A 19214-nucleotide genomic window follows, 5' to 3' on the forward strand; every position below is an offset into this window, starting at 1 on the left:
CCTGTGCTCTTGGGAAGGATGCACTTGCCCAGCCAGCTGTTAACAGACTTCCTTCTTAACAGGACAAAGCACCAGCCAGCTCCAAAGCCACACTTGAATGCAAGTCCAAGCCTCCTTCCATCTCCTGGCAGGAAGAAGCAAAGCAGCAGCCCTGCCCCTGCTGAATGGCTCTGTCCTCACAGAGCCCTCTCGTGGCCACATCCCTTCCCTCACCTTCCTGCTTTAAAAAGAAAGGTGTCATTCTGAATACAGTTCAACACACCAAAACCTGAGCAGGCACACATCCCAGCTGACTTGAGAGGGAGCATTTGTACTGAGTATCCTAGCACCATTTTCAGAAAGCAGTGCTGAGCAGGGCAGGCCTTTGTGCTGATGTCTCTCAGCAAGCTACAATTTCATGTAAGCATCATCCTCCCCAGCCTACTGCCATGCAGCAGCTTTCCCTGTTGCAAAGGACAACCTCCACAACAGCAGGAAGTGCCATTTCAAACCACTGTATACAGGTACATCCCACCTTTGTGGCGGAGAAGGAGGGACAAAGCTCTGGTTTAGCAGTCCCACATTAAGGATGACTCAAAGCTCCAGCAGTAGAGCCAAACCAAGACCATGCACACATCAAGTGGCCAGCTGTTTTTTAGAAACTAATGAGCAACGCAAGGGTATACAGAAAAAAAGTGTCTTTATTAGCATTGTTACAGGCAATGCATACATAAGAACTGATCCTTAAAGTGTACAACCCCCCAGCCAAGTTTAAAGCAAGAGAATCAGCAGATTGAGACCTATATTGTACACATGTGCAGTAACAGGATCTCTCTGGACCTTCCAACAGAAGAGACTGAAATCACTTTACAAAAAAATGTAAATAAAAATAACACCCATTTTAAAAAAGTACCAGCTCCTAACGAGCTGGCAGAGCATCAAAAATATCAAACAGGGGAGCTGTCCAATCATATAGAGTTCCTGTAAGGTTTGAGTATTGCGTTGTTCACACCCTGCATATGCCAGGCATCGTGTTTAAAGCTTAGTAATACAAAATACACACCCTAGAGATGAGGTGGGGTTTAGACCAATTTCGATTTTGTCAGTTGTTACTGAATTTCTGTCAATGCACCATCAGTATTGTTATCATCACTGGATGGCAGCAGTGCCAATCGTGAATGTTTTCCCTTTGTTAAGAGCTCTGAAATTGAGTCAATGTAGATTAGTTACATCTCTCTCCAGCATCTTTATGCTGACTTTACCTTCCAATTAAAAAAAAAATCATCCTTTAAAAAAAAACAACCCAAAAACTTTTAGCTTGTTTCTAAGTGGGTAAATATTTCAACTAGTTAGCAAAATTAAACACCAGAATTTTCAGAAGTTATTTTTGTGCATAGTTAAATGCTGCAAGATGATTTCACATTTAATAAAGCAGACTTTAGAAGCAATTTGCAAGATAAGGTGTTCCCTTACGATATCGATCTTAGCTTGGGGAGAGATAGGGGTGGTTTGTTGTTTTGTTGGTTTTTTTTTCCAGCTTCTTGCAATTGCTTTTCACCTACACTGGAATTTAGTGCAAGTCATTAAATTGTTTGGTACCCAGCGTGGCTCCTCTTTCTGCCAATCAAGTAAGCAATCAGGACAATTAGAACCAGACCAGCAAGGGCTGCACCAACTATTATAGGGATCAGCATGTTGTTTTCATCCAGCTGACATTCTTCCACTGAAGAGAAAGAAAGAGTTACGTTAGGCACCAGTCCAGGTACCTATCCAGGCAGACACCTACCTTGAGTTGTTTTGCTTTAACCACAGACACAAAGAACAGAACTAACCAGAGCACTAACCAGAGCACCAAGGAACTTCCCAGACCTTTTCCCCTCTCACACAACTGTCTGAATACTGTTAGGAAGGTCCATTAATGCTTCTCCTGAACTCATTATAACGAGTCCCAGTTATTTCAAAGCTGCTTTTTACAGACTTGTCACACTAGCCTCAATTCAAACACCTAATCAACCCCCACAGCACCTGCAATACAGCACACAGAGACTAAGCATAGCACTTTCTTCCTTGATCACAGACTTAGGTTTCTCATAGATTGCAGTTCCCTCTACCCCCGTATCAAAATACAAACCTCTTACCTGCCCCAAACTTGTCTCCATCAACCTTGAAAGCCTGGACCTGAACATTAAATACATTGACAAGGGCTTTGTCTGTGACCTGGAGATTCTCCTCTGCACTGCACTTGTAGGAATTCCCCACCGTAGCTCTCAGTTCACTCATGCTGTCATTTGATGCTTCAAACATTGGAGCTGTGTAAGAGAAAGTCCTATTAAAGAATCCTGAAAAGCAGAAGCTGGAAGCTCACTGAGCTTTAAATTCAAAAGACATTCCTCCCCAGCATTCCTAATGCGTTCCTTAATGCAGGCAACCCTTAATATTTAAGGAAGTGGTCACTGAAAGTACACTTAAAAAAGTCCCTACCTTTTGCTTCAGAAGGCAGAGTCGTGCTGACATTCACACCTTGCAGGAAGAATTTCTCACTACTTGCATTCTTTTAAACGAAGAAAAAGACACCAGTAGTTTTCATTGAAAATAATGCTGTTCAACACAAACTTTGTTGTGGGAGGCTATTCCTCTGCTACACCAGAATTGTTCCCAGCTTGGGTAAAAAACTTTACAGGCTCAGCAATCCAAACGAAAGAAATTCCTGATCCAAGCAGAATGCGTGTACATTCTTTCTTCGTAAGAATTACTAAGAATTAAATCCCCTCTATCATAGTACTAAAACCAAAGTCATTACTCATTCCCCCTCCCATAATTGGAGCTTTCTGCTATTGTAATTGTCCAGGTTAATATACCCGCATCAAAAATACTGTAGAGATCTTACGTGCTTTGTCTAGAGATCCTTACCAATACAAAGTGGAAGGTGATCTTTGTTTTCTCAAAAGCCAGATTCAAGAAGGCAGATGTATTCTCACATGTTCCAGAAGCATTTGTATTATGTGGTACAAAATTCAGCAGATCCAACCCCGTCTATGAGAAAAGAGGACCAATTACGATATCTATTCTTTAAGGAAACTAATATAGCACTACATCATTAGGAAACTTCTAGTTTGCCTGCACTCACACGTATACAATGCTCTATTGACCTACATACCTTAAGGGCAAAAGGGCAGATATGCAGTTAAGTTACACCTGGGATAATTTGTGCTAGAGCTACTGGGCTGGCACAGAGAAAGAACAACAGGCATATCTGCATTCTTGCTGAAGCTCCCCACAGCCCCAACTGCTGCTTTCTCCACGCTAAACTTCTTCGCTCCTAGCAGCACAGGGGAAGCAGCAGTTACCACCACTACAGTGGGAGCAATGAGTACAAAATGCTGCCATTAAGGGTGGTCACCTTGCAAGTCACTTCCACACAAAATACTTTAGCTTTGCTCACAGTAAATGATTTTATGTTGTCCTGCATCTGCAGACAACTACACGTTACATGCACTTGCTAAACAACCAAACAAATCATCAGTAGCTCTTAGACATTAGCTAAACCTCTTGTGACTTTGGAAAATCAATTTTACCACCTCCTCACTGGTTGATAGATCAGCTATCAGCCAGTGCAGCTGTGTGAGAATGCCATGCAACGGGAAGCAGCTCAGGGAATGTGGCACCACGTGGCTTAAACACAATCGCCAACATAGCTATCTGCTGTACAGCCACACATCAGCTGGGATCCAACTTAAATTTGCAGCCTTCATTTGTTTGCCCACCGTCACCCAACATCAACTCAGATTAAGCCACAGGATAGGGAAAAAGTTCACAACAGAAGCTCTGTACAGTAAACATGTAGGTTTACTGAGCCTTGGTTGTTGTTTCCTATCAAGGGCCTTCAGCAGTCCCTGGGACTATGGCTCATAACTTTGCCTTACTGGCTAATAGGAAACAGGTTTGTACACAAGGCTGGCAAGCCAGGCTTTGTAACACCAGTGGAATCAAAGAGCCTACACCAAGGCTGCAACTTATGCAATCCATGCAGCACTTTCACCACTGAAATTAAATTAAATTAGTTCTTGAAATTAAGTAACTCTGAATCATAGAATGGCTTGGGCTGGAAGGGACCTCAAAGTCCATCCAGTTCCAACACTGGAACCTGTGGGCAGGGCTGCCATCCACTAGGTTACATCATTACAGTTGAGTCAAATATTCTTTGCTATCAGCTGCAAGTTAAAGAAGTAATTTTCAGGCGGTTCTGGGTCCCCTAAAATTCTGTCAAGTCTGTCTAGTTTTACAATGGCAATTATGTTCCCTTCTAACATTGCTTCACTGTTTTCATTTAGGCACCTCAGGCTAAATTCTTCTATTTAACAGTTCAGATATCTTGTTTAGATGAAATCTTTGATATAGGATCCCACCTAGTCATATTTTTTATCATTTTTACTGTTCCTGTGGAGTGGCCATGCACACTAACTGGATTTGACAGACAAGTTTAGTACTCTCACTGAAGAGAAAAAAAAAAAAATCTTTAAATGACCTCTTTCAGCATTACTGAGTTTAACTAGACCCAAGCATAAACCAAGCTAAGCAATTCAAATAGAGGGCAATCATGGATGAACCTGTCATAAATTTTTATAGAAAAGAAATACCCTGTAATAATTTGGCAAGTCTTTTCTAAAGAATCTGAAGGTTTTGAGGAAAAATGTACCTTTCCATCTTTTTTTAGATAGGTGATGTTAAGCTGTAGCCCCATGGAGGCAAGGACACAGGTTCCATTTGCACCAGTCACGTTGTATTTACCAACTGCAGGATTCGAGGGTGCTGCAGTTGGTGCTGGGCTAGTTGCTGGAACCTGGCTAGTAATGTGTTTTGGAGTTGTTGGTGCTACAGTGGTAGTAGAGACCATATCTTCACTACATTCTGTCTCTGAAAAGAAAGGAAAACATACAGTTACAGGATTATCTGCCTTTCTCATCCTTGAGGGAAAGGAAGAGAATTTCAAGTAGCTTTTCCTAACAGAAGGTAATAAAAGCTGACAAACAATAACAAAAACATTACTTGAACTCTGTTTCAAAGTTTAAGAATCTCTTAAAATCTAGCATATGAAAATAATACCTCTGCTTTTATTTACAGAAGTTCGTGGTGCCTGCGTGCGTTTTATTGATTTCTATCATTTTACTTCACAATCAAATCAGTACAAACAAGAGATTTCATGTTGACAGAGCCAGCATTCCTGCTGTCTGCTCACTGCAAGGCTTCAAGGACACCCCCTGTTGGACATCCTAGGCAGCCGTGTGCCAGAAGCAGAGGAGTAATTCTCATGCCTAGCATCAAAAGCAGTCTCTCAGGGGTGTGTTGTTCTCATTTCCCTCTGTATGCTACCAAGTCATGAGAACCCTACTCTTTTCATTTTGTCAATACTCACAGTAACATAACAACACTATATTGGACCTGTCAAGTTCTCACTCGAGCTCTCACACTCAGCAATGCTGTGATACTTCCATCTCCAGCGTAATTGCAAGTCACTGTTTCTGATGGCAAGGGTTCTCCTGTATCCTTTCCATTTGGGTTTCATGTCCATCCTCTCTGTACTCCTGTATTTACAGCTACCCACCACCTGAGGTGCATGGCTGAGTGAAGATGACTGCCTGACTTCTCATCCAGTTTCAGCATAAGTTTCCACAGTAAAAGGAGAGAGGTAGAACAGTGGCTTCATTTGCCAAAGTATTCACAAATACCTGGCAGCAGGAACTGAGCTTGTGGATAGCCAAGAAGCTTCCTGCATTGAGGATCTAAGCCAAAACCAAAGGTCATAGCAAAGACATCACTGTAGCACAAGCTTCCCTGTTCCAAGCCAAGGTCATCTCCCTGTTTTAGGGAGAACACATTGCAACTTTGTAAGGATGTCAGTCACTGCAATAGCCTCACAGTCCATCCTATCTTGCAGATAATGGGTAAGTAATGAACAGCCTCTGTACTTAAAAAGCAACTTAGCGTTTCATTATGACTCAGAAAGAAGAACTCTGAACACAGCCTAATCACATCTTGTGAACTCCCACAAACTCCATCACAGAACAACTCTATTTCCTACTCCACTTTCTACTCCATTTCTGGAAGGAGGGAAGAGCAGAGAGAAGGTGGATGAATGGAGGAGTGACCCTACCTTCTGTCAGTTCATCAGATACTGTTCAGGCCTCAGAATGTGGCGATGTCCAAATAAACCAGGCAGCCAAGTTTAAATGCTACTTCAGTGGACAATTTCCTTCTGCCTGCAAAGCCTCAACATAACAGCCTCTTACTAAACCTGGCAGACACAGACTTCAAGTGGCAGTTTGTTCTAGGTGGAATTTTGATACAGTGTTTTTCACTGAACTAACTTACAGCATAGCTTCTACTAGGTCTGCAAAACAGATGTGGAGGCAAGATGCTCTTGTCTTTTTCTGACAGTTACAGGAAAGCAGCTGACAATTCTACCGACAGAAGAAATTAAAGCTCTCTTTCTTCAGAGCTGAGAATCACTGCAGCAACCTCAGTCATTAACTTGTAGATACACTGCCAGAAATAACTACTTCTATTATAGATGCACTGACTACTGACTCTACTTCCTTTCAGTGATCACTGCTCAGATCACGACCAGAAATGCCCACTAATGAAATAACTGTTGATAAAACAAAAAAAAGTTAAAAGGAGAATTCCAGATTGCAAGTTGATCACTAATGAGCTGCCAAAAGGCATGGGGAAGTCTCAAACCTGAGAGTGAAAAGAAGGAACTGATTTGGAGAGAACAAGTTGTTTTCAGGATCGAGACAAAAATGATGAAGTAAGAACTCTTTATCTGAATTAAAAATAAGCAATGGAGATGCTCATTATGCAGTACGAATGGAAAAACTACAAAAATACTGTGTGCAGTTTCAAGAAATTAATAGAAAATAAGGGAAGATATTAATTAAAAAGAAAAAGCTGAGCATGGCAGTGTGGATTACAGAAATGTGGAAGTGAAAAAAAAAACCACCCCAAAACCAGAAGCATGAACTAAAAGCAAACAGTATCACCAGATCATGAAATCATATTTCCAAACATTGATGGTTTCATTAAGATAGTGATATCACCAGACAGAAAAAAAATTAAAAAAAGTAACTAGTAAAACAAATATTGATGAACTTGTTTTCCATAAGGAACATGCACCCAAAATAATACAGTATTGCCTTGCAGTTTAACTGAAGGACTGTAAGAATAGACAATAAAAAGGTGGTGCTGAATAGGCAGTAAGGAGATTTTATTGAAGTTTTGCAGAAGTTAAGAAGTAGCTTTTCCCAAAATCATGGCTACAAGTAGGTTAAAGCCTACTTGTAACTGCTCACATGCTTACCCAGTATGCCTGGATAACTGCACCAAGACACTTAAAATTGGATTGTTCTGAAGACTGGAGTAATAGAAACCATCTTTTTTAAATTACAAACATGTCCACAGTCGTGCTGCAGACTAGCTCACTGAAGGGAAAAGTCTGATTGAGGGAATGATACAAAACTGAGTCAGTAAGACAGCCATACAAAACTGAGTCAGTGAGACAGCCATGAAAAAAAGTCAACTCCAGTATTACCATGCATCAGGCTAAGAAATTTGCAGAGAGATGGGACAAAGTACAAATACTCCCATAGAAGGCACTTGTTCAATGCATCACTGTATGCCAGCACTGACTACTCGGGTTCTAAGATTCCTTTCAACTTCACAAGTGCACAAATAGGATTAGCAGCATAGGAAAGAAGAGTTCCAAGTCACCTTGAGAAGATGAAGACTTCTTACTTGCCCTAAAAGACTTACTGCTCCCTAAAATGCCATGGGCAAACAAGAGCCATGTAAACTGAAGAAGGCTGCTACAAAAACAGAGCATGAATACACTGTGAAGTAGCCTGTTTTCTATTCATTAGAAAAGTGAAATTCTATAATGCTTTTTAATACAAGCAAATCGGGACAAAAAGCTTTTAAGGACTGTGGCTGAGATAACGTTTTCATAGCTTGTATAAATCCATCTACAGGAAGTTTTGGGTACCCTCTCCCTGCAGACCAATTCACAGCTGTCCTCTACCACCTACCTTCCCCAGGGCACACAGTAAGCAGTTCACATTACTTGGGTAAAGAGAAACACTTCAAAGGGATGAGATGTTCCCCAGACCAGGATCTGGGCCACGTACCCAGCTGACCTACAGCAGCAGGTGTTTACAGCCAGAGGGATCCCAAGCAGGAGAAACGTTCCCTGATGCCTGCACAGAACTCCCAGAAACGCAGTGCTTGGATCTCTAAGCCATGAACACCGACACACCCAGAGGAAACCTGAAGCAAGTTTATTCATTTCAGCAGATTCTGCTATCAGTTTCAAGTCAACAACCACCTAAATAGGTAGAATCAAGACTCAAAAGTAACATCTATTATTGGAAATACTAGCCCACCAAGTACATTTTCTGTTACGAGATACCTACTGTTTGTACTGAAAGTGCCATTTGTGGGATAGGCTTCCAAAGTAACATTGCTGAAAGTAATGTTCACATGCCTTATATAGATGTACTTGGAGTTGATGCATCTGTATTCTGTGCCAATACGGGCCTGAATAACAGATTTTTGTGTCACTTCCATCACTTTTCCTGTGAAAAGATCACATGGCATTTGTATGTAACAGTTTTTATGGAAACAAATCAGTATAACATCTGCAAGGGTGACATAATAAGAACAGGACGTTTTCATTTTACCTTCAGATGCATTAGGGAATAAAGTTTCATCAGACAGATTGTAGTGGAAAGTCAGCTCTTCAACTTGGTACTTATCCAGAGTTTTTGAGAAATTCAGACTTAGCAAGTGTCCTGCTCCAAAACTCAATGCTAGAATTGGATGAGATGTGTTACCTTCACCACACGAGCTGTGTGACTGTGATGTGGCATTTTGGGGAAGAAAAAAGTGTGCAAACTGTGGGGTAAGAAAACAGAACACACAAAAGGGACAACATTACAGCTTTTCCTTACTGCTTTTCAAATAACCTGCTACAAAACATGCAAGTGACTTTCACATATATTATAAGGTGTCTACTTACCAGTATATAGCCAGTAGCATATTAATGGCACTCAGATTTCTAAGAATAATGCTCTCTGAAATTTGAGGACAAAAAACTGTGCATCACATCACCTCTTTGACTTCCCCCCTTAAGCCAGGGCAATGAATTTGCAGGTGCACCCACACCAGATAAATCAAATTGCAAATTCTGGACACGTGAAAGATGGAAGAGTTTTAAGTTTTGCTTCCTGTGGTGTGACTGAGAAAGAATAAAAGCAAATGGCAGTCTACGCAGTTTGAGTATAATTCTCTGATTGTAATACATATTGGGAAAGTAACTTGACACCTGAAGACAAACAGCATTCACTGGAAAGTTTGAGTTTATGGCTTAACAAGAAACAGCCAGAGCAGGTTATGAAAGCAGTTACTTCTGAATGCAAACTTGTACAGCACCATCAGCAGGAGTTCAGACCATCAGTGCTGGAAAATGGACTACATGGCTCAAATCACACACAGAAAGCATAAGCACTGGCAAAGCAGTGGATGTTTTAATTTCATATTAACTTGATGATTAGGAAAGAATTGCAACAGGAGTGCCTTAAAACACACAACCTCAATAGGATTATAAATAATCAGCAATTCCCGCCTAGTAGTAAAGATGCCAAAGTCAGTAAATTGAAAAGCTGAGTATTTGCAAATAAAAATTCTTAACTTTTCAGTTAAACTCTGTCAATAGACTGCAAGCCTGGAGACATACTGGAACCTACAGAGACCAGCTAAGGGAGCAGATCACAGGTTTCAGAGTTTGAAAGCTCCCTGCCAGTGGCCATTTCTCTTCGGATTTAGTCAATCTAAGTAACTGGCGATGATCACATTCACAACTGAAAAAACTGGTAGCACTTGCTTTCATTTACAGTCACGATGAAAGTCATTTCAGCTACCAATAGGACTTATGTGGAATTTCAGTCTAAGTTCCACACCTCTGTTATTGTGGTAATTTCAGGCAGCCTGTTCTTTAATTACAGGAAACATCAGTAATAAAGGAGAAGGTGATGCAACATGACTGGAAGAGGGGAATGTTTTCAGAAGCAGTTTTTCAAGCTTAAATATTTGTTCAAAGTTTCAGTAGTGCACACTCACAAGAAGACCCCACACATGGTACAAAATACACAAGACAAGAAGGGAGGTGTCTCCCATTACCTGCTTTTGCCCATTGCTTTTGTATTCCACTGAGAAGGCTACTGTCAGGTTAGCAATTATGCAGACTTTGCCTGTTGAATCTCTCACATCAAATGAAGACGAAGCCTGCAAAAAGCCTGTAGAGGGACAAGTAGTTAAATGGGGGTCACATAAGATTTAATTTTTCAATCCAAGCAAAGACCAGCATGTACAACTCCATTTTGAAGACACATCCTGAACAGCAGTTGTGTTTAGAGACTGTAACGACTAAGTTTCCATAGCAGCCTCAGCATCAATAACCAAGAGAACATATTTAACACCCCATTTATAAAAGACAAAGCTGCCCAGAGCAAAGCTGTTGACATGCTGGGTCCTCAAAGCATAAGAAAAGCTTGTAACAAGTGCATCAGTCATGTTGTTCAAGGCAGCAACTCCATGCTCACCCTGCACAGCAACTATTTTGCAAGCTTCAGCCTGAACCAACTTAACACACAAGATCCTGCAGCCCTATACTGCTCAGCCACCCCTCAAAAATCCTCTCTTCCCTCTGTACCAAGACAATCAGCTGCACACATGCTGAATGCAGCAGTTAGTGGGCTTGAATTGACTGCAGATGTTTGGGAGGCACTGCCAAAGGCAGCGTGATGGAGAGTGCCCCACTTGCCAGGAAAGCCTCTCCTGCCTGCCATCACACTCCCTGCACTTGAGAGGAAGATGGGGGCCAAGACCTTGACACAGACAGAGGACATGGTTTCCTGCCTTTAAGCTAATCTCACACAGAGCTGCTGACTAAAGCAGGGCTTCTCCTCTGCTTGGAGCTTCACACGCTACTACTGCTTGTGCGGGGTAGGACTGTGAGTATGGAGGAGCACGAGATCGTCCTCTGACAGCAGGATAGACTTTTACACAGGCTGCCACTGATGACCTTCACCTGGGGCACACGTACTGGCAGAGTGCTGGTTATCCTCAACTTCATTTGCACTAAGAGCCCCATGGACAGTGCTCCTGCTTCTGTGCTCAACTGCACCTGCTCAAAGCTCTTTGCTGCAGAGCCTCTTCTTCATGTTCCTGATTGTCCCCACACACTCAAAACAAACCTCACCACAAGAAGCCTGCACTGTTTTCTGCTAGTGCTTTGTCACCTCACAGAAAACCTGGAAGAAAAAAAAAAGCAGCTGCAAGACAAACCACTCCATTTATCACAAGCAAATAAGCTTTAAAGAGTCAAACATGTTAATCCATTCAACTGCTGATATAGCAAAAAGACCCAACAGAGGGATTATCCATTAGCTGGCTTTCCCATTCTCAAGAGGTTTCTAAAAAGCAAATCACAACTTGAAAACTTTTTGCTACAGGACTACAGCGCATACAATAGCATTATGGCAATCAGGACAAACTGGGCTTTTATCATCTGGACTGGGTAGAATCATAGAATGGTTTAGGTTGGAAGGGACCTTTAAGATCACCTATAATGCCATCCCTCTGCTATAGACACCTCCCACTAGATCAGGTTGCTCAAAGCCCCATCCAGTCTTGCTTTGAATGCTTCCAGGAAGGGGGAATCCACAGCCTCACTGGGCAACCTGTTCCAGTGTCTCACCAACCTCACTGTAAAGAACTCCTTCCTAATATCAAGTCTAAATCTCTTCCAGTTTAAAGCCATTTCCCCTCATTCTGTCACTACATGCCCTTATAAAAAGTTCCTCTCCAGATTCCCCGCTCAGGTACTGGAAGGCTGCTATAGGGTCCCCCCAGAGCCTTCTCTTCTCCAGGCTGAAGAGTCCCAGCTCTCTCAGCCTGTCCCTGTCGGTAAGCCAGCCCTTTGGTAATCGCCATGGCCCTCCTCTGGAGCCACTCCAGCAGCTCCACATCCTTCTTATGCTGGGGAAGAACTGGACACAGAACTCCAGGTGGAGTCTCACAAGAGCAGAGCAGAGGGGCAGAATCACCTCCCTTGACCTGGTCACATTTTTCTTGACGCAACCCAGGATATGGTTGGCCTTCGGAGCAAACGCACATTGCTGGCTCACGTTGAATCTTTCACCAACTGACACCCCTAAATCCTTATCCTCAGAGCTGCTCTCAAGTCTTTCTCCACCCAACCTGTATCTGTGCTTGGGATTGTCCCAACCCAGGTGCAGGATCTTGCACTTGGCCTTGCTGAACTTCGTAAGGTTGGCATGGGCCCACTTCTCAAGTCTGTCCACGTCCCTCTGAATAGCATCCCTTCCCTCTAGCATGTCAACTGCATCACCCATGCCAGCTGCAAACTTACTAAGGGCACACTCAATTTCACTGCCATGTCACCTACAAAGATATTTAAAACACCAGGCCCAGCACAGATCCCTGAGGAACACCACTCATCACCTGTCTCCACTTGGACATTGACCGTAACTCCGAGTGCAACCATCCAGCCAAGTCCTTATCCAGCCAGTGCTCCATCTATCACATCCTTTTTTCTCCAGTTTGGCGACCAGGATGTCATGCAGGACAGTGTCAACACTTTGCACAAGTCCAGGTAGATGACATCAGTTGCCCTTCCTTTATCCACTGACAGAGTAACTATCACGAAAGGCCATTAAGGCCGTCAGCACACATAGAAGGCACTTCAGTTGTAAGAACACACTGGAAACAATTTCTCTGGCACTCAGTAAGCATTTTCCCTTGTTGTTCTTCCTCAGCAACAGTTTCCTCCATCTCCAAGGACAAGAATGCATCTCCCCCAAGAAAGGTGACCAAAACAATTCAGTACAGTCTAGAAATAATTGATGCTCCTCCACACAGCAGTTTCAATTTGCAAAGTTTCCTTCAAGTTGAATTTACATTTGGAACTGTTTACACGGTACCCAAGCACTTGTTTTCTCAAGAACAGAGCTGCTTACACTTTCTTGAAGTTTTCTAGCACTGCATAGAAAACAGCATAGAGGCAGAAAACAGACATCTATGACTGCTTGAACTAACACTACCGATGAAAAATGTGACAGAACGAACATCTCCAGTATGCATGCCGACTGCCTGCTTGATAGCTACTAGAAGAGTTTGGTGATTTGAGACCTAAAAATAAGTAACATACATCAGAAAAGAAACAAAAAGAAAAAAAAACAAGTTTCAAAGAGAAATGCAGGGGAAAGAAAGGACTGAAACAGCATTAAGGAAACACTGCTGACCAAAAGGAAAATATGAGTCCTACCCATTCCAGATGATTCAGAGAACAAAAGACAATGCAAAGGTACCAGAGAAAGCACTGAGTGGAGTACAGATTCTGGGAATGAACAGCTGACAAATCATTCTCTACAGATTTAAGTAACAGACAGTAAGTGGCCTGAGCAAACATTAGAACATTCCACCTGCATAGCTACTAGATTCTTGTAAGGCTAAGTTCACACCATGATACGAAATCCAGTCTGGTTAGAATGAAACAAAAACCATAAAGCCTCACTCCCTTCCCTCTTAGAACTGTTCAACAGCTACTGAATTTGCAGTGTCAGAGCAACAAAAGACATGCATCAGGCACGAGACAGCAAGCTGACCTCGATGAAGGGCTGAAGTGACCTGTTTCCCTGCAAGCACATGAGCATTCATGAGGATGGTGACCAGAGCAAGCACTGTGCTGGCAGCACAACCCACAGCCACGCTCCTGGGGCAGAAGTACAGAGGAACACAGAACAGACTGAGGGAATATGGGACAGGAGGGCAAAGAAATTAGCAAAAGCGCAGAGGAACAGATGAAAGCACTGAAGGAAAGAAGCTCCTGCCTACTCCCTGCACCAGCCAGCCAGCTCAGAGCAGCTCGTGGGGTTTGGGAGGAAAGCAGCTGTTGAGTTTGACAAGGCTGCTTCACTGTCGACCAGTGATTAAGGCATGAATCATCTCTAGCCCACAAATAGTAAGAGCCTACAGTCAAAATGTCAAGAATACAAAAAAGCAAACTGATGCTGAATCGATCTGTCTTGGGATTATTTCTTATTCAGTTACACAGAGTAAAGCACAATTTTATTACAGCATATCTACAAGTTGGGGATATTGCTTGTACTTCTCACAACAACACTGTCATTTGATACGTAGTGCAAAACCTGATACAACCTCCAGCTTCTTTTCTTTGGACTTTGAACATTCTTCTCAATCGACCACAGCACCCCACTTGACTACTACTACCTGTGCCAGAGCAGCAGCAGCACTTCAGATTCCCACAGCTCAACAGCTCACAGAATCTCAACAGAAAAAAAAAAAAAGCAACTTTTGTGAAGTTCATTATTCATTCATCTGGAAATGGTATGAGTATTTGGCAGAAGAATCACCAGAAAGGCACTCGCATCAAAGAAACCTCATGTAGTCCAGACGCTTCCTTTGTGTCCCAGTAGGTTCCTATAAAAGGGCTGCTTACATTTATTCCAGCCGCGTATTTTCAGTTGAAACATCATAAGATATTATCTCCCTTTAGAGCTCATTTCTGGTTATCCTGTCACGCAAGAAAGATTGAAGCTAAAAATGTTTATGAAACAGCCCGATATGTTGCTTTAAATCCAACATCCGTCCTTAACTAACACTCCTACACGAGGGGAAAAAAAACAAGCAGTGTGTATTAGCACTCCAAGTTGGAATAAAGTCGAAGAAAATTGAAACCTCCTTTCTTATGTAACAATTTGTCTCAGTGATCTACCACGGTTTGCTTTAAACTGAAAACTACAACAGTCACAAAACAATCTGGCACAGCTGAACAATCTGAATCTGAGCCTTCTGAACACGGTTCAGAGAAAGCTGGGATTCTTGACCCATTCCTGCCCACACCATGATGATTTTCAGGTCTCAACCTTTTCATGATTCAAATCTTGTTAGTCAAGCACAGCAACACTTCAGCTACTCTCCTGTATAATGGAAACCTATTAAAGGAGAAAGATGAATACCTGTTGTACTCTAGAAAAGAAAGCAAGCACCTATTATTAATGGCAATTGTTTACACTGGCTGCCTGCAAAGAGGACTTCGGTTACAATAGTTAATGATTCACTGTCTCCAAGTTGCACTAGAAACAATGACCACTGATAAAGATAACAAACCAAAGCTACTTTTATACAATTTGGGGCTTGCTACCATGTTCTCCTGCATAAATAAAACCTTCTGCAGTATTTTTGTGCTACGGGGTGTGACAAAAGGGCAGCAAGCCATCCCAATTCAGTCAGACACATCCCCAGCACTAAGTGACACAGGTACCTGCTATCCATGGGGCACTAACATGAAGAGATAAGAAATGCTGCTTCTTATCCAGAGAAGGTTTATTTCTCATTGCAGAAGCAAACAGAAGTACCCAGTAATTCACTCCCTTTGCTGGTTTGGAAGGATCCTGTCAACTCAGTGCCATTTTGGGAGCAGAACAGTGACCTTCGTGCTTCAAACTTCTAATGTCTATGCCAAATGGAAAAATTCCTGAGGAGTTGATTCTTTCCTCTAATCACACCTTCTAATGTAACCACCACTCCCAGGAGGGTACCTTGAACAACTGAAAGAGCAAGCAATATCACTTGCTTTGATCCTGGACCTACACAACCTCATGAGAGTACAGAAAAAAAACCAAGAACTTTAAAAATACATTTATCTTCAAAGATCCTACTGTTCACCCATCCTGTTTCCAGGGAATGAATGAAAGCAAAGCAGATTCGATGCTTGAACTGCTTCTCCCAAGACAAGCTGGTCTTCAAAAAAAAACAAAAACCAAAAAAAAACAAACCTCTGACTTAGCATTTACCTGCCACCAATGGACTCAGATTGGGTGCAGGGTTTCAACGGCAGGAAGAGATAAGGCTGGGCACACTTCAGCTGCTGTTCTGACATGCTTCAGTGTATATCATGGAAAAAAGGAGAGCAGAGTTCAACTCCAGGATGTGGGTGAGTACTGTAGGAGACAATGGGATAAACTGCACTTGTGCAGTGCAGCATCTGCTGAGTTCCAGATCCACTCCCAGAAGACACATCCCAGCCAACTTGCAGGGATGAATTCATCAGTCAATCTCAGACTATCTTTTTAGCATTGCTGACTTACATTAAGAGAGTAGACATCTTGTTTCTCAATTCAAACATGCAGGTGGATGAATGACCTCTGCCTTCATAAACCTGACAGCATAGGAGCATTATAATAGAAAGGATACTTTGCAGCGGTTCACTTGCCATTTGGCCAGATACTTGCATCCAGCTTAGTCACATGAAGCTTCTTATGGTTTACAGTCTAGAGGAAGGAAGTCTTGAGATAGCTCTACAGTGGCTGATGCTACGAGTCCTGCGGGAGGGCTGACCTACCATGGCGAGACATCCCAGCACTCACGTGAGTTCCTTTAGCACTTGCACTGCCTAGCACTGCTGTGTCACACCACACAGCTAACGTGTCCCTCAATGAAGCCGACAGCCCCAATAATTAAATAAGGATCACATGCCCAAGCCCACACTGGAGAAGAAGCAGCTAAGCCACATGCCCCTATGCAGTGCTGAGCCAGGGCTGAAACTCCATCCACTGCTGGCAGGGCCACTGCCCCTGCTCTCACCCTTGGAAAGCAGCACTGGCAAGCAGCAGCGCTGCCAGGTGACAAAGAGGGCAGAGACACTGCTGCTCTCAGATTCAGCGGGACATCATCAGCAGTGCATCTTGAAGTCAGACGCGCAGCAAACATGATTAGAAACCATCCTACTCACTGCAGAATAATCTGGAAGCAGGTTACACAAAAAGTAAAATCTTCAAGCCAGGCTAAGCAGAAAGTTAAGGAGCATGCCTCAGACAAACTGTGTGACAAGAGCTGGCAGAGCCTTGTGAGCCAGAAGAGCTGCACGAGTCAGGACTGAGCAAGCCATCACGTGGTGATGGACCTGGCACCCGCACACACATTCAGGTCCCTTAACACTGTGCCAATACACTCAAGGAAGCCATCAAGCAAGCACAATGATTAAGGGCAGCGTTTGATAAAGCCACATTTCAGAAGTTGCACAATATATATGCAGTTGCATTTCGTGAAAGCCACTCAATACACAGTCACATATAACTAGCAAAGCCAAGACTCAGGAAAACAGTATAATACCATATTATTTAGCAGCTATAATTTGTTAGCTAAGTTTCCCTCCCTGTAAGCTGCCATTCCAAAGGAGCGTTTTGGCCTGTTACCAGAGTTCTTGTAATCAGCACTTTCAACGCAAGTACAAACAGCAAAACACACTGGTACAAAGTTTGAAATTCCCCTTCAGACTAGGGTTGTGCAATTAGAGCACGAGAACTGTGCACCACTAATCCTGTGCCAGCATCATGGTACCTTTATCTCATTGTTTCCCTCTGGGTCTCAGACATTATTTACTCACTGACACTGAATCAATCAACGTCTGACTAAACTTAGATTTTTTTTTTTTGGAAACGTTTTCTCTGTCATGCCCGTTTTTTGGCACAAGAAATACTGTAACTGGCACAGCAAAAGCAGAGGCAGCTCTGCTGGCCTTGACACACAGCACAGCTGACATGTTGTGCTCAGCAGCGCACAGATCTCTCCGTATCACCATCTCACTATTAGTAAGGAAAATCATCAGGAAATGCTTAACACTGACATGTGAAATATTCAGCTTAGTGCCTGCTGCTCATTGTGAAAGGAAACTGAAAGAGTAACTAACATGCAGAGAGGAAGGTAAAAAAAAAAATCGAGCAGATATCAATCTCCTATCCCCAAGTCAAAGCCCTGCTGAATGCTTTCCCATTGGACCCACCCATGCTAATCTCTCAGCTGCCTGTGATCTTGCCTTAACCTGATCAGCGTTCCCTCTGATGACTAAGGGGCTGCAAACACCTGACAAGCTCCACTAAGGCTGTGGTGCTCCTCACTGGTGCCCCGGCCTCTGTCCTGCATAGGAAAATGGATGTTATCTGTGCTGTTTGCACCACAAAGCTCTCCCTTAAGATCCTGCCCACAGCAGAGGGTTGGAACTGGATCATCTTTAAGGCCCCCTCCAACTGAAGACGTTCTGTGCTTCTGTGGTTCTAAGATCCTAGGAAGAAGTGATGTCGGTGCGTCCATAACAATAAAGCCGTGGCTGTTAGTAAACTGTTAGTAGTAAAGTAAACTTGCCCGTTGCTTCAACAACAGAAGCAGCACACAGATTACATGCTAAGCAGTTAAATGGACTGAGCTATGTTTGCAGTCGCTATTTGATCAGAGGAGGGTTATCACAACCCCAGAACACAGCAGCAGTGGCGGCGGCATCGCTTTAGAACTGCAGCCCGATTGGAACGCAAACAAGTTGTGAACCTCTCTAATGGAGCCGTACGACGAGCCCTCACCGAAGCAGCAGCTCGGTGCCCCTCGGGCTGCAGGCAGCAGGGCTGGCAGCTGTGCCACTCAGCGACACCCCTCGGGTGTCACCCAGCCTAACTGCCGCGGCCAACAGTACGCAGCTGCCTGGCGCCCATGCTGTCGCAATCCCCAAGCCCGCGACACGGCGCTATTCGGGAAGCGCACTGCTGTTGCTGCCGGCCCCCCAAGCTGCCATAAGGGGAGCAGCCTTACAGTGGAGAGAGCGGCCTCCCAGCGCCGTGCCCCCTTAACGGCCTACCGGGCCCGACGTTACCGCTGACGGCCGCCCGCCCGCCCGCTTGCCCGCCCGCTTCCCCTTACCGAGCAGGACAGCTGCGAGCAACGCCCGCGCCATGGCGGGGCAGGAGGGGTGAAGCGGCGGCAGAAGGGCAGGAAGGAGCGGGGGGCGGTGGCGCAGCACCGCGCTAGGGAGACAGGCGACAGCCCCGGCCGGTCATATGGCCTCTGACGTCACTCGCCCCGCCCGCGCGTCCTCACGTGATGTGTGAGACACAGAAAGGGAGGGGGAGGTCTCGCGAGAGTATGGGGAGTTTTCTCGCGGCTTTGCGGGGGTTGTTTGGTCGGGGGCTTTACGCGTGCTTGGTTCTGCATGTGAGCTGATACGGGTGGGAGTGGGGTGAGGGCACGGAGAGTGGTTGTTCTGCTGGCAGAACAGCTGGGGCTGCCCAGCTGGAAGGCAGCTCTGCAGGACA

At 43.9% G+C, this 19214-nt stretch overlaps 1 protein-coding gene across 1 annotated transcript; it reads right to left on the bottom strand.

Moving 5' to 3' along the window:
• Nucleotides 1–662: 662 nt before the first annotated feature.
• Nucleotides 663–18979, bottom strand: LAMP1 (lysosomal associated membrane protein 1). Its single transcript, XM_003203204.4, has 9 exons — nt 18823–18979; nt 10210–10325; nt 8712–8925; nt 8445–8606; nt 4676–4893; nt 2890–3012; nt 2461–2530; nt 2118–2288; nt 663–1702 (listed from the first exon to the last, which is right to left on the bottom strand). The coding sequence occupies exons 1-9, from the start codon at nt 18854–18856 to the stop codon at nt 1563–1565; spliced, it is 1248 nt and encodes a 415-aa protein (XP_003203252.1). The 5' UTR covers nt 18857–18979; the 3' UTR covers nt 663–1562.
• Between the last annotated feature and the right edge of the window lie 235 nt (nt 18980–19214).

Source organism: Meleagris gallopavo, chromosome 1 (assembly GCF_000146605.3).
Source record: "Meleagris gallopavo isolate NT-WF06-2002-E0010 breed Aviagen turkey brand Nicholas breeding stock chromosome 1, Turkey_5.1, whole genome shotgun sequence".
NCBI lineage: Eukaryota > Metazoa > Chordata > Aves > Galliformes > Phasianidae > Meleagris > Meleagris gallopavo.